We start from the raw sequence: 16,652 nt of genomic DNA on the forward strand, positions 1-16,652 counted from the left end.
TGGAACCGGGGCACCCCTTTCTCCATTGAAGCCTATGCGTTTTGGGCACGACTTTGACCTCTGCACCTGACCGTCCCTGCGCTGCTGGTGTGGTAACTTTGGGGTTGCTCTGAACCCCCAACGGTGGGCTACCTTGGACCCCAACTTGAACCCGATAGGTGGTTTACGTACCTGCAAAAACTAACAAACTCTTACTCCCCCTAGGAACTGTTGAAAATTGCACTGTGTCTAGTTTTGAAATAGCTATTTGTGATTAATGTGAAAACTGTATATGCTATTTTGCTCATTCAAAGTTCCTAAAGTACCTACCTGCAATACCTTTCATTTGAAGTATTACATGTAAATCTTGAACCTGTGGTTCTTAAAATAAACTAAGAAAATATATTTTTCTATACAAAAATCTATTGGCCTGGAATTGTCTCTGAGTGTGTGTTCCTCATTTATTGCCTGTGTGTGTACAACAAATGCTTAACACTACTCATTTGATAAGCCTACTGCTCGACCACACTACCACAAAATAGAGCATTAGTATTATCTCTTTTTGCCACTATCTTACCTCTAAGGGGAACCCTTGGACTCTGTGCATACTATTGATTGCTTTGAAATATTGCACACAAAGCCAACTTCCTACACACCTATTGTGGTAGACTGAATCTTTGGACTTAGCAAAGAGTGTAGTAGTCGGAATCATTTAATCACACATCATTGACATTATACTATAAACAATTCTAGACACCATAAACAATTTACAACTAAATCAAACTCCAGACTGAATAAGGTTTCAAAACTTTATTACAGTCCCTAAATCAATGTCACATATATGATGCGCAAAATTAAATTATAAACATACATGAAAACTATAGGCTGATTGGAACGTCTGAAAAGATTTAACCTACCAAACACCAGTACTGTCAAACACTTCAAAATAATAATATAGACAAGCAATAAAACTATATGCATGATATTATTAAAATTCAGTGCAGATGACGGTGACATCTGTAAATCATCAAAATACAATTTTCCTAATCAATTTCAGGTTTCAGAGCTGGACCATTCTTATCACTAACATGAATTTGGACTTGCATTTTTGGGAACGGGCTAACACATGCGGGGAAAAGCAAAATTAAAAGACAGACAAAATTATTTGGAAAACATTTAACTAGAACAATTTACTATAAAAAATCAAGCTGGTGTAATTAACTAAAAGAAAAACAAGGAACCACATTTAGTTATACCTCTCCTCATGGAGCAGCTGACAGGAGCAGTTTGTCAGGCAGGTCGGTCGTCTTCTTCTGGTGTTAGTTGACAGCTGCATTAGAACAGTGCAGAACATGGGCTGCACAGAGGACAGAATCAGCTGTTCAGAAATACTTGGGCTTATTAGTACTGAACCACAAAACAGAATAGGGCAATCAGACTAAGATGAGAAAACTCATCTGGAGACATAAAGAATAGGGGAGTGACAGCAGACTAAATACATAAGTGGACAGCTTTGAGGCAGGAGGGAAAACTAACTGAAGACTTCTCAGGACAGACTGACTCCAACAACGCTAACTAAAGAACTAACTAAAGGAGAACTGACTCCAAATTCAAAGTTACTCACTAATTAAAATAGGCAAAACCCATTAAGTGGTCCTTCAGGTGGTCACACTCTGGGTGTCCGTTTCAGCATCCACTGGGTAGCGGTGGTGCCACCAAGTTTTTTTTTTGTTTTGTTTTTGTTTTCCTGAATTTTATCAGCCAAAGTGCAGTGTCATCAAATGATTTTACGTGTTTCCGACAAAATATTACATTCTTCAATTATTTGTTACTTGAGATCCTTTTTCACGACCCACCATAAACTAAACTAATACATTTCACATGAGAACTGCAAATTTCCAGTCCTGTTCGACATTAGGAAAAAATAGTGTTACATTGTTGTTTCCAAAACATGTTTCTTGCCTTCAATACAATAGAACATTCAACACTACGTTAACAGCTTAGGGAAAATAATTCAGGTCAGAGAGGATAAAATAAACAAGTGATTTTTATTACTGCTGCAAAATGAATCTCTTCAGGCCTATTAAAGCTAAGAAGCCTAAATACATATTAATACATAAACCGATTGTGCACCTTGCAATTCATATAGGCAAAGCAAATTATTTATTGCAAACATCATTTATAGCGCTAGAGCAATTGCAAACGTGCATTTATTTTTCTGTACGCATGAAGCCCGCATTAATAAAACTCATTAATTCAATATAAATGTGTTTAATTCATATTCATTTTAATACTTCAAATATTGATCTACACTTAATAAAACATTCTTAACGTTAGCTCATTTTGTTTCTTTCATTTAATATGAATGCAAAACTCTTGTTAGAATGTGGTGCACAATACGAATGGTGGCCACATGGTTCACCATTATTCAAACAGGTTTTACAACGCATGTTATTTTCTCTGTTAGGCTTTTAAATGTAGGTTAATTCGTCACCATATACTAACGTCTATTCCACTAATATATTAATACATTTTGATATCATTCACAGGCATGTTTTTGCAATTCAATTGTTAAATTTGACTTGTGTTCTGGGTGCCCACAAACGTACATAAATATTGTACTGTTAATGAATTCAAAGAAAATACCCATGATAAAAAAAACCTGGATTGCAAGTAAATAACTATTTCCTTCTCACAACCCAAGCCCAGTACCACATTACTGTCACAAAGATGGAAAATTAGGGGCATGAGTGCTCTGCCTACTGTGTTAAAATGAAATAAGCTAACCTAAAGGTAGTGTTGCTTCCCCTGTTTAATTGGACATCTCAATTTACTGATGCAATGCTTATACCAATCTAACAGTAGTATAATCTTGTAAGTGAGAACAATACATTCAGTTTCTGGGATCTCTCAGACCTTGTTCAGGGGTGATGTAAGAATGATATTAAAGCCTCTGTATTGCTCAGGTGAGCTCATCTCATCATTTACTTGTGAGCACTTGCCCCTGTTCGGAGGACCTTGCTTGGCACTTTAGGCTGCACTGCTCCTATTGGAGCAGGTCCAAGGCTGATTTGCATAACGGGTTGGGTCTAATCCGAGGTGGCATGTTGGGGACGGGAAGGTGGGGGGTGAAGAACTAGAATGTAGCTCCGAGCAGTTTGCAGTGGGTGAGAATAAGTATTCGGTGAATTTCTTTTTGATGTTTTCGTTGTCATACCGCTGACATCAGGCACTTAGACTCATTCATTATCAAACTACACTATACTCCATCATTGCATCAACCATATACCTGTATACGTATCAGGAAGGAAAAGAACATTCCCCTTCCCTTCTCCCTTCTCCCTTCTGCATGCCTCTTGCAGATATTGACTACATTAAGTCACTTGCCTGCCGGTCTTTCTTAATCTTTCTTTGCAACCATATACCTGCAACCTAAAAAGCCTGACCATATTTATTACTTTCATTAACCATTTACTACTACTTATGCCATTATTTTACAATAAAGAAACCAGAGTGCATGCCTTGAATGGCTTCTTTGAGAGCACAAGATTAATACCAAATGGACTGACCACTATCTAAGGGCTCCCGGGAAGCGTGCTACTCACTGTAAATCAATTGAACTCCTCATCCAGGGTAGTAAGCACTATACAAATGCAATTTCAATTCAGTTATTTCAGAACCAGTTAGGTCTGTGTCTGGCTTAGGCATTCATATCCCTACCTCACACCCTCCTCTTCCAAGCAAGCCATCAACTGCATGTTACCCATACAAGTGGAACTTCAGATTATGCACTCTGCTAACCCTAGCCAGTGGATCAAGGACTCTGCAATGGAAAACTAGTCGCTGTATACCTGAAGAGACCTATCTTTGAGATGGATTACAGACTTATTTGATCTCCTTGGGATACCTGCTGAGCTCTGCAGAGGTTCCGTCAGGAGCTCTTGACCCATAGCCTTAAAAATAGTGGGCATGTTTAAGAGAACCAGGGCCATTTGCTCTCGTCCCACTGCGTTTTTTTTTTTCAATAAATCGTCTGGGGTCGTTTCCTATTGATTGACTTCTAGGAAATCTGATATGTTTCCCTCTAACAACTTGGGGTACTCTGTATGATTCTGCGGTAACTGGCATACCCACATTTCATAAGTTTGCCTACAGTGGCCATCAGAAGCCAGTCTGGGTATAGTAGAGGCTTCTGACTGTGGAGACCTTTGCCATTTTAGAGCAACAATGACTAGGCATTCCTAACAAATTACAGTGTATGTATTATAGTTAGTTTTGTGGTTACAGCCTCAGCCATTTTTAAAGCTGCCCCCTGGAGATGATCCCAATGAGAAATGCAGTAGGAAAACCCCACTCTGTTTCTCAGCCTGACCACAACCATGGGGCACAAAGTATCTGTGCACAATGCCCAGGCATCTAGGGGTGCCCTTTGTCTGTGCATGCAGACTATACCAGGAGATGACCTTTAACAAGCTCCAGCAGCAGTACTACAAAGAATGTTTAAGCCATACACTTTCATAATAATCTTACATACCCATTAGGCACTCCTGTCATTGTTATACACAGCTCTTAAATAAATATATGATGAGCATCTCTTCTTTCCTAGAAGGCCACTGATCTCTTGTTTTTAAAATGAGTGAAATTCAGTAAATTCCAGAAGATGAAGAGAGGTATAAGGATGAATTCCTGTTTTCTATTTATTTTACAGCTCTTATTTGTGAGACATCAATTTAAGATTGCATTCTTCAGTGAGTTGAAACAAGATTCTCAGAATGCACTAAAGTAAGTATGTTATTAGTTTTTTGTTCTTTCTAATTGTAAAACCTTTTTTTCTTTAAACCTCAAAGACCGTAAATATAAAACTTTGAGAAAAATAGGAACATGGTATCATAGTATTAAAAGCTTGCACTGTATACTGTGTCAGTTCCTGAATGTAGATTTGATATGTTTTTGGACTGGTAAATGTACAAATACTTGTTTGCATTGCTTTTGGACAAAAATATTTCATTGAAGGAATATTATTGTCTTTTTCTGTAATCCATCTAATCCTGTGGTTTATTTACCTGTACCTGGAGTACTTGTCATTGGCACATTGTTATCCTGGTTATGGCTCACCGCACGTATTTCACAACATGGAGGAAGTGTGTGCTAAAGGCACCAGAGAAAAAAGTTTCAAAACGGTTAGTTATTACAACTCCCCCATGATCTGTTCCTATTTTCGACAATCTGGACACTTGCAAGGCTCTCCCTAGCAGCACTTTCTCTTCTATCTCCAGCAGCTTCTCTCTCTACTCTAATCTGTTTTGCAGAAATTACCACCATGCCTTAAAGTGGTACAATGTGTAAAGGAAAATTTGAGAAATGAGGAATATTAACCTCTTCCCTTTTTTAAACTTTTTTTATTGCATTTTATGGCCATACCTTACAGGAAAAAAATAAATGTGTAACCCCCCCACTTCCCTAACTACGTTCCCTGGTGGTAGTATTGTAGCACACATAATTACTTGCGTGATGCCATGTGGTGCTATCCACTGTGGTGATGCGTATCCTACTGGCACTGTGGTGCTGTCATTATTTCTTCAATTCTGGCATCATGAGTCCCTGGTCCTGAATCCATTGACCGAGAGGGACAGCTAGTTGTTGCCAGTGCATCATCCACCTGTAACATTCGCAGTTTTTTGCCCCAGGTTCTGCTACCTCTCGCGATTCCCTGTCCTGTCTGAGTGTCTTGTCTCTAGGTATATTTATGCTTTCATATATTGCCCATTTACTAAGTTCTGCTCTCCATTTAGTCACTATAGGGCGGTCAGTTGCTTTCCAAGTCAGTTTAATTTGGCGCTTTGCTAAAATAAATGCCAGGTCAATAAATTTTGATGTTACCGTAAACTTAGCTGAGTTTGGAGACTGGCCCAGTAGGCAAGTGTTTCGACAGTGAAGCAATATTGTTCTCAGTGACATCATTGATAATGTCCACTATGCCGTCCAGTAATTATGGAGAAGTGCACAGCTCCAAGCCATTTGAAACATTTCAGCCCCCTCATCCTGCATCTGGGACTTTTTACCAGGTGTCAGATATGCTCTGTGGGAATCATAAAGCAAAAATTTAGCATGAATCTAGCATTGCAGGATATTTTCGGGGTTCTCTCTAATATTGTCACCCACTTTGCATCACGAATGGGATCACCAATATCTTCGGCTACTTTGTCTCTGTGTGTGCAATGGTGTAGTTATGTCTCCCCGTATGGCTAGATGTAGCCCTGTTATAGCTTTGTTTTTACCTGTGCTTGTGCATAGTACATTACAACTCAGGTGCGTTTTGGGTTCCACAATGCTCACCCTCCACGTTTGCTTTATCGTTTCTACCACTGATCCAAAAAGAGGAAGTGACATACAGGGAAGTGACACTCAGTTTCAGTCTCCTCAAAAGATTGTGTCATTTAGTCTGGAATTAAAGCACCTAGTCTGCCTACCCAAGGGCCTAGCCTTGAGCAAACTGCTAGGCTTCCCTGTTTCTTGGTCTTCTGGAAGGCTGCTATAAATTGAAACCCGTTTCGTGTTCCAGTGCATCTGTGCTCCCCGGTAGTATGTTTCAAGGTCTGGAGCTGCAAGTCCACTATTTGTCACCTACCATTGCAATTTGGTCAGGCCACCCTACACCTCTGTTTGCCCCAAATTGAGGCGAAAGCTGTCCAGCTCCCAAAATTGGCTCCTGGGAACTATCACTGGTAGAGTATAGGAGTACAATAGGCGTGGCAATGCTGTAATTTTGTTGCAGTTGCTACTTGTACCGCCACTGACATTGGAAGAGTATTCCAAAAGGGTATTCCTGCCCGTAAGGGGGTAAAAGCCTTCCTCACATTCCTGTCCAACAAATCTTTCCTCTCCTTGTATAATCTGTGCTCCAGGTATTTTAGTGACGCAAGTTACCACTGAATGCAGTGTGGACATCACAGCAAGCATTCAAGAGTGATGACACTTTGAGAGGCTTCTAACAATGGCGAAGTCCCTTCTATCAAAAAAGATTATTCGTGCTACATATCACTTTTTACTTTACCAATCTTGTTTTTTTTTTGTTTTTTTAAATGGATGACTGCACCCACATAGACTTGATGACTAATTTTCTTGTAAAATGTGATTTTCTTAAATTTTTCATGTGGTCATTTTGTTTTGCTTAGTAAATGAGTTAGATTAAGCCCCTCTAAACATTGCACAGGGTTCAGTCCTGAACTTTCTATTACTCTTTAAATAATAGATAGGGGAATTCACCAATGCCCCTTTGCTCTCCCTTCCATCCACAGTATTCATTTTGTAGTTTACACCTCTACATGTAAGAGTAATTTCTATAGGGTTTGGCACAGGGTTGGCAGAGTTGTGTAGGTGAGTAACCTATCCTGTTTTAAATATAAACCAGGGGCATGACCGTTACTCTAAGATGAATGTTTCAAGACATTGTCAAACAAAGCATATTCTGATTAATGCTTCTACCTGCAAATTCTTCAACTTCTCCAAATTGGATCTGGAAGCTTTTTCAATAGCTCTGTTCACCTGTATGGAGGGGGGCGGGCTCCATCTCTGCACTAAAAATAATGCCACTGTGACGTCACTATAGCCATAAAGTACCCAAAACTGCACCCTACTTTTTTCCCACACCATTTGTTTCAGAACATTCTTACCTCAACTTCTCTCAACATTTAATTTGATGATTTTTGTAAAACTACCTCAAACTGGTTTGGTGCTGTGCAGGGATATCGCCCACTTCCCACTCTGGGTCAATTTTTAAACCACGCACGGACTGTGATGGATAAATGCCCATCAAGGAGCCACATGACATCTGTTTTTGGTGCCTGATATATGATCACAACACAGGGTCATGTGTCATCCAGGACCAGGCATGCAAAAGCCATTAAGGAAATGGAGGCTAAACACTTTTGTGGTCTGAGATCATTGAGCTAGGAGGAAGTCTCGCCTGAGGGCAAAGTCACCGCAGTCTCCATCGTTGAAGTCCTCATGATGCAAACATGAAAGAAGGAGATGACACAACGTCTTCACCTGTGACTTCCACATCCTGATCTCAGCCCTACCTAGAGTTCCCTCCTCCAGGGATAGACCCTGTGCAATATCTTTTACAGGACAGTGGTCCTCTCTGGAGCACCATGAGGCCCATGAGTCATACAGGCTTGTCTTTTAGAAGGCTGCCAGTGGGCTTTATACTGGCTTCCGTCCCTTTCCTCCTACACTTGCCTCCCATTTTCATGGCTCGTACTCCAGTACCAGCAAAGAGATTGGTGCTGGAAGGGAAGTTAACACTTTGCTCCATAGTGGTTCAGGCAGTTCAAGTGGCTCCAGACCAGCCAACACCAGCACCAATCTTAAAGCCACTGATGTTAGCCCCTTTTCCCTTAATGGTGCTTCTGGACCATGTACACAGATCAAGAACAGAGGCACAAAGGCTCGCAGAAGAGATGAGGCTCTTCTTTGGAGAGGATTTTGATCCTCTGAAGGGCCCACGGAAGGAGACAGAAAATGAAAATACTAGGGCTTTTACCATGAACCCTGTCCCTAAGAGAGGCTAGTAGTTTGGATATCTTCCCCCTAAGTGGGAATTATATTCTCCCACTGGTATTTCACCCACCGAAGTTACATTCTACCACTCATTCATAAGTAAGGCAGCAAATATTTATGAAGAGTTGCTCTTGCCATCTGTGGATGTCGAGTCAGAGATCTTGACTGGAGTATTACATCCTATGGTGCAGGTATCAGACACCTTGCTTCCTGTCAATGGTGGCACCATAGAGCAGTCATAGCAGCTTGGGGTAAGCCAATCTCTGCCCTGGCTGTTAACCATTTTGTAGCCAGAGGATACATGCAAGATGCATACAAGATACATACAAATTCCAAGTTACCTGGCTTTTCTTTTAACCCACTGCCGGAGAGCCTAATGGGACAGGTGTTCTGCTCTTAGAAATTATCCTCTGGTGCATTTCTAACCACCCTTTCAGATATTGAATAAAAGAAGCAGACAGTATGGCTCTAAAATCTTTGCATTCCACATGTCTAATGGGCCACTACTCCCAGGACATGTATGGATGTGTCACAAATGGTGTTCCCAGACCTCCCAGACTATATGCACGGACATTTTATGAAATAGGTGCAAGTGGACAAGCTGCAATCATACAGGCCATCTAATCAGGCCTAGACATTGCAAGTTCTGTAGCACATACTATGGGTACATCTGTGACACTCAGTTGTTAAGAAAGTTAGGATTGTCCAATGATGTACAGACAACCCTATTGGTCCTCCCTTTTGAAGGCTCCCAACTGTTTGAGGACAAGGCAGACTCACACTTGAGAGGTGCATGGTCACTGTTAAGTCCCTGTCCCGCCTCTTCTCGTCCCTTCCCCAAGCCATGGCAGGGAAGCAGTCCTAGTTTTCTCTTTTCAGCGCAAACACCCCCTGTTGGAGGTCAAAAGCTTGGAGGTCCCATAATTTCAAATCAATGAGTCTTGCATGCCATGGATAGGGGATATGCTCTACCCTTCTAACAGCTTCCTCTGCCCATCCCCCCCTCATCTCCCCTCCCTTCCATAGAATACCTATTCATCCTTCAGCAAAAGAAAACTTCAGAAAGGGGCAGTGGAATTGGTGCCAGAGCAGGAACAGTGTGTTGTATTGTTTCTGTTCCGCGTGCTGCAAGCCGCGCACGGGCGCACACAGCGCGTGGAACAGAACGTGAGAGAAGATTTGGACGCCGATGTAGACGGCGGACGTTGTGGTCTCCCTCCCGGTTTTTCAGCACGACGTGAGTTATGTAAGTTGTCAGAACAAGATGTGATAAAGGAGATCGAGGCGTCGGAGTGGTTGGCGCCAGTGGTGATTGCTAAAAAAGGCTAATGGAGACATGCGTTTGTGTGTGGATTTGCGAGATCTTAATGCTGCTATATGGGTGGATAGACATCCTCTGCCCAATATTGGTGAAATGTTATCCACAGTGAATGAGGCAAGTGTATTTTCTACCTTGGATTTGTCATCAGCATATCACCAAATTGAGTTACACCCAGAGTCACAAGCATTAACCTCTTTTATCACTCCAGAGGGGGGTACAGATTTAAGCGCATGCCTTTTGGTTTGGCGTCAGCATCGTCAGTGTTTCAACGGGCAATGCATCATTTGCTTAAAGATGTATCTGGCGTTACTTATTTTCAAGATGATATCTTGGTGTTTGGTGGAGACCAGAATGAGCATGATTGTGCAATGAGAAAGGTGTTGAGTGTTTTAAGGGACAGCGGGCTGACGATCAAATTGGAGAAGTGCAAGCTGAGTGTGCCTGAAGTGGAATACTTGGGTCACTCAATTAACAAAGATGGTATTTTGCCTAAATTGAATTTAGTGGAGGCAATTGAAGGTGCGCCTTCTCCCGCTTGTAAGGATCAATTGAAATCGTTTTTAGGTCTTGCGGAGTACTATTCTAAATTTATTTCCAAGTTTGCTGACAAAACAGTGAATATGAGGAGGTTTTTGTGCGTGAAAGAACAATTTGTGTGGTGTGAGAATTGTGAGAGAGAGTTTTGTTTGTTGAAGAAACAAATTGCTTCAGCTCCAGCTCTTAAGCCGTTTGATACTAGGGATGAGATTATAATTAATACTGATGCCAGTTCTGTGGGACTGGGAGCAGTGTTAATGCAAAAAGAGCTGGAAAGGAAGTGACAATAGCGTATGCTTGTAGACCGTTGAGTTCGTCGGAAATGAATAATTCCACTATCGAAAATGAAGCATTGGCATGTTGGTGGGGTGTTAACCAATTCCGTAAGTTTGTGTGGGGTTTGAAATTTGAAATTCGTACTGATCACCGTCCGTTGGTGGAAGTATTTTCGACCAAGGGTGCGGGTAGGGCCACGCCTAGAATAGCCCGTTGGGTGGCCAGAATGTTGGAATACAACTATGATATGGCGTATTTTCCCGGGAAAAAAAAATGTGTTGGCTGATTGCCTGTCAAGGCTTCCAGTAAAGTCGGTGCAGGGTGATGAATCTGAACCTGATGAGCTCATAGCCTCTGTGGACGTGGATGTAGGGTGTGTGACAGAAGGCAGGATTTCACATGAAGAGTGGATTACTGAAGTTCAAAAGGATGGCGTGTTACAAGAGGTGATGGGTTATTGTCGTCAAGGATGGCCAAATAGAGGGAGTGCTTCTTGTGAGGCTGAGTACTTTCGGCAAGTGGGCGTAGAGTTGTGCATGGAGAACGGTGTTGTGTTCAGGGGTGAGCAGTTGGTGGTTCCAACTGTTTTGCGAGAACGGGTGTTAAAGTTGGCTCACAAGGGTCATCTTGGGATGAGCGCGACTAAGAGGCGGGTCAGATCTGAGTATTGGTGGCCTGGCCTGGATAGGGAGGTGGAGCATCATGTGAGAGAGTGCGTGTTGTGTGCGTGGAGTGACAAGTCTCAAAAGTTGGTGAAAAGTGATCTTGTTGTGTCTGATAAGTCGGACGGGCCATGGAAGAAAATTGCTATTGACATTATGGGTCCGTTTAATATTTTAGGAAGTGTGCCTAAATATGCTTTGGTGGTTGTGGATTATTTTTCCAGGTGGCCAGTTGTAAAATTTGTAGAAAATATAAATACAATGTGCGTTGTGGAGTTTTTGATGGATTTATTTGACTCAGAAGGAATTCCTGAGATAATAGTTTCTGACAATGGTGTACAATTCATATCTAGTGTCATGAAAGATTTCTTATGTAGATTTGACATAGAGCACATCAGAGCATCTGTTTATTACCCACAGAGTAATGGTTTGGTGGAGAGGTGGAATAGAATGTTGAAAGAGGGGTTGCAATTAGCGATTTATAATGGTGTGAGTTGGTGTAAGGCAGTGAAGGATCTGGTTTGGTCTTACCGTACTTCTCCGCATAGTGTTACGGGAAAGTCACCTTTTGAGGTCATGAGAGATAGAAAACCGAGAGCTTTGTTGACAAAAGGTGTGGGAAGAAAGCAATTTGAGATGAGTGAAATTCCTGATGATTACAAAGTTGGAGATTGGGTGCGAGTGGTGAAGGGTGCATGGTCGGCTAAAGGGGAATCTAAATTTTCAGAGCCTCTGGAGGTGAGAAAAGTGTATAAGTATACTTTGTTGCTGAGCGATGGAAATGTGTGGAACCGAGGAAAAATTATAAAGGTTCCTCCACAGTTTAATCAGGAAAAATTGTGGGAGGTGGAAAACAGTTTGGAAAACAGTGTTGGTAAGAGTTCGACGAGTACTAGTGTAACACCCTTGAATAAGAGTGGACATGTTGGTGTGATGGTGAGAGACAGGTCGATGTTGAGGAAGCCTAAGAAAGAGGTTTGCTGATTTTGTCACTGCTTAAAGTAAAGTTGTTGGTATCCACAATATGTGTGCTACACAAGGATATGTTTTTTTCGTTCTTGTTATTGTATCGATGCATTACACAAATTAATTATATAATTATCTTATTAAGTTATGTTTATGTATTCTATGATATGATGTTTAATTTGTGTTGTAATCACACATATATTTGTTTATGTGATGTTGATGCATTCTATGTATTATTGTTCATTTTCATTGAAGGAAGGGGGATGTGTTGTATTGTTTCTGTTCCGCGCGCTGCAAGCCGCGCACGGGCGCACACATCGCGTGGAACAGAACGTGAGAGAGGATTTGGACGGCGATGTAGACGGCGGCCTTTGTGGTCTCCCTCCCGGTTTTTCAGCACGAATAAATTCTATTTATGAACCCACAGTGAGCCTTCATGGATTCTTTCACAGTGCCAGGGGTTATACTCCCAGCACTTCCTAGCTCCAAAGAAGGATGGCTGTTTTTGGCCAATCCTACGCCTCAGCATCTTAAAATGGTTCTAGGCCAAGGGCAACTTTAAGATTATGTTGCTAGCTGTGAAAGCAAAAGACTTGATGGTGTCTGTCGATCTGCAGGGCATATATTTTCACATACTGATCGATACTGTGATCACACAGGAAGTGCCTACGCTTCACAGTGGAATGTCTGCATTAACAGTGTGTGGTCCTTCTGCTCAGCTTGACGTCTGTTCCTTGAGTCTTCACAAAGGTTATCGCAGTAGTCACTGCCTATCTCAGAAGATCAAGTATCGCAGTGTTTCTCTACTTAGTAATTTGTGTTGCGCCACTTGTGGTGACATTACTGTTAGACCTGAGCTTTTCCATCAAGAGCCCTAAGACTCAACTTGAGCAATCCCAGCACATCCTGTTCATTGGGGCAGTAGTGTACACTATATCGAGTCAAACCTTTACCCCTTCTCAGAGGATAAGGGCCCTCCAGTGGTTCCATCTTAGCAGAGGTCTTTCACAATCCTTGCTGATCGTGGGGAATGCTGCAATGCTTTTGACACGGTGAAGTGTGGAGAAGAGCCTATTTCAAGGGATGCCATTCCAGCCTCTTGCTCAGTACAGTGGTAATGAACACTTTCACTCTAGGATGGGGTCACACATGAAGAAATTGGAAAACGGAGGCCTTTGGTATCAGCCATCATGTTTCGTCCTCTTGTCATACTGCATCAAAAGGACCTTAATCTGGTACTTACCTTGACAGTTGCAACAGTTTTTCTGATTGGCATTATGTCAGCTAGGTGTGAGTTACAAGTACTGAGCAACAAGCCTCAGTGTTAGTTCCTGAAGGGCCTAGCCAACATGGTGCCTCTTTCTCCTGCTCCTTCTATACTGCCTCAAAGGGACTTATGTTGCCAGTTTTTCTGATTGGCATTACGTTGGCCAAACATGAGTCACAAGCACCGAGCATCAAGCCTCCCTTAAAGCCCTTCTTTCCTGACAAGCTCATTCTTCAAACCAGGGCTGCCGTCCTGCTCAAGGTGGTCCCACCCTCAATTTAGGGCAGTCTATCACCATATCTGCCTTTCCCCTCTTCCTTGTCCCACTTAGAAAAGAAATAGAAAAGGCTCCACAGTTTGGACTAAGTGGGAGGTAAGTGTTTATATTGATTGTACCAGGGATTTCTGGCTTGATGTTCATCTTTCATTGGCTACAACAGCAAGATGAATGGCAAAGTATCCGGAAGAGAACGTTGTTAATGTGGCTTGCCACGCAAGGAGCTGCCAGATGGCATCGGAGCTCACTTTATCAGGGCAAAGTCTTGTACTTTGCCTCTGGCAGATGGACTGCCCATGGTAGAGATCTGCAAAGCAGCAACTTGAGCATTCATCACATCTCCTGAAAGCACTATTGTTTTGATTCAGATGTGCAAAGGGAAGGTCACTTTGTGTTTTCAGTCCTCCATTACGCTTTGGTTTAACTAATCACTTAACTCTCACCTCTCTGTTGGGTATTGCATGAAAAATATATTCAAAAGGTAATGGGTCTGCAGGTAGAAGTATCCATCAATACAAGATGTTGGTCCTACCACGACTTTTATATGTATTTCAGAACTTTCCACTCCCAACCCCACGTTCGTGGTTCAGGGCTCTGGAGAATGCTAACACTTTAATACTCTGGAGGGGGGCGAGAAAACGGGTTGCTGCGCGGCACTCCCAGAGAGGAATATACGACGGGGTTTGGGCGCGTCAGATCCCTATTTACATTACCTGGCGACCCAGCTCCTGATGATTCATGACTACTTTACCGGGGAGAGGGCAGGCCCTGCTCATCAAGTGGAATTGGAGATATAGGGTTTCCCTCGTATCCTTGATCTGCTTTATCGCGCCTCTCCCTTGAGACATGGAGTCGGTAACCAAAGTGGTCTTCCTGGCGTGGCGCGCTGCGGCACACCCAATGGAATGCTATTGTCACCCATCAGACTCCGCTGTGGCAAGGGAGGTGGCGGAGTGAAACTGCGGCACTGGAAGGGTTCGCTGAGTGGGATCTGCTGGGTATTTCACTAGTGGGAGATGTATGGAAAGGTGGCGAAATCATTTCAGGAACTGCAGGCTGACTTTCAACTATCCCGGACGCAGTTCTTTAAATACCTCCAGCTCCGGCATGCTCTGGGGGCTCACATGCCCACTGCTGGCCCTATGCCAGAATTCAGTCCACTTGAGGCCAAGCTGCTCATGGGCAATCTGGGAGGGAAGGGCGTTTCCCAGGTTTATAAAATGTTAGTTAACCATGTCCCGGGAGGTTTGGACTCGACTAGGAATAAGTGGGAGTCCTGGGTGGGGGCGTTTGAGGAAGCAGAATGGAGGGAGGCGTTGATTGCGCCTAAGGTGCTGGCTGTGCCGGCGAGGCTACGCGCTGTGCAATTTTACTATTTGCACAGGGCATATCTAATGCCTAACAGGTTGCACGGGCGGGGCGTTGTCCCACGGCTCAGTGTCCACGATGTGCAGGGGAACTGGCTGCTTTTTGCATCTGGTGTAGTCCTGTCCGATATTGCAGATATACTGGGGTAAAGTCATACGCAAACTGAACACGGTGCTGGGGCGGGAGCAGCAGATGCCCTCCAAATTAGTATTATTGGGTGTGATGGAAGAAAGGGGGGCTCACAAGCGAGCCGTGCCTTTGTGAGTATGGCCCTGCTGGTTGCAAGGAGAGGCATTGCTGCCGCTTGGAACTCCTCTACGGGCCCGTCCCTCAGAAAATGGAGACCGGGAGTGGACTGGTGCGCAAACCAGGAAAAACTAGTGTATGAATCTAGGGGTTGCCCCCGGAAACATGAGAAGATATGGGGAGGGTGGCTACGTCTGCTGCTGTAGGCCAACAGGGGGGGTCGCGGCTCCCATTATTATGTTAGGAAATGGATTGAAGTCTGTCACCTGGATTGGCTTAATGTCAATGTCAATGTTGTTTGGAATTGGACCTCATCGTACTTACCTGTGCAAGCTGTTTTGAGCTTTCTTTTCCCACCTTTTTTCCCCTCCCCCTTTCTTTTTCAAAACAATAAAAATGTGTTTATAAAAAAAAAAAAGTATCCATCAAAAGGAAAAGTTTCATACCTTTGCTAAGCATCTTTCTGTTGGCTACTGTGTCTACCAACCTGCCCTGTCCATTCCTCTTCTGGAAGGCCAGTGTCCTATTCGAGTCATTATAAAAAGGTTCCAAATTTAGATTTGCTCTGCACCTCGCTGGTAAGGTGCCCTTGTCTTCCAGTCTTTCTCCAAGACACAGCAAAAACGGATTGGAAACTGATGTCATGGAGCTTGTTGGGAGGAGGTGGCCACTTTATGGCTTCAGTGTCATGATGCCATTGTTTCTGGTATGAAGATGGAACCACCTCCCACTACCTGTGTGGAGATCTATTGAAAAGTATCAAGATCCAGTCTGACGCCTTTTGAGTGGGCACCCCCTTATTCTGAAAGAAAATGTAACTGTATGGACAATTTCTCTGCATCTGGAGAAATTGTTCGAATAGGAATGATAACTTTGAGAATGCAGCCATCATGATCTGCAAATTGGTCGGTAGAGGATATCCAAAGACCCTTGTGAAAGCAGCATTTAAGCGTGCATGGTTTACACCAAGAGAAACATTGCTTGTTCTTAAGGTGTTGAAAAAGGATACTCTCCTTTCCTTTGCCATCACATATACGCTCAAAGCTAATAAGGTCAATTCTATTATAGAAAGAAACTGGAAGCTTTTGACCCCTTTAGAAATTCACAAACCTTTGTTTTCAACTAAAAAGGGTTACAATTTACGTGATCATTTAGTTCAAGCAGCCTGTCCGACTACAAGGAAGAGAGATA

The 16,652-nt window shown here is 42.8% G+C and overlaps 1 protein-coding gene across 1 annotated transcript in view; it reads left to right on the plus strand.

The window, feature by feature from the left end:
* The window catches only part of TRAPPC11 (trafficking protein particle complex subunit 11), a 550,973-nt gene that overhangs the window by 64,214 nt on the left and 470,107 nt on the right, over positions 1–16,652 (plus strand). The window contains exon 7 of the mRNA XM_069199334.1: positions 4,688–4,761. Coding sequence (XP_069055435.1) covers positions 4,688–4,761 — 74 coding nt within the window. The remainder of the gene's footprint in view (positions 1–4,687; positions 4,762–16,652) is intronic.

The sequence above is a fragment of the Pleurodeles waltl genome, chromosome 1_2, assembly GCF_031143425.1.
Source record: "Pleurodeles waltl isolate 20211129_DDA chromosome 1_2, aPleWal1.hap1.20221129, whole genome shotgun sequence".
In the NCBI taxonomy this organism is placed as follows: Eukaryota; Metazoa; Chordata; class Amphibia; order Caudata; family Salamandridae; genus Pleurodeles; species Pleurodeles waltl.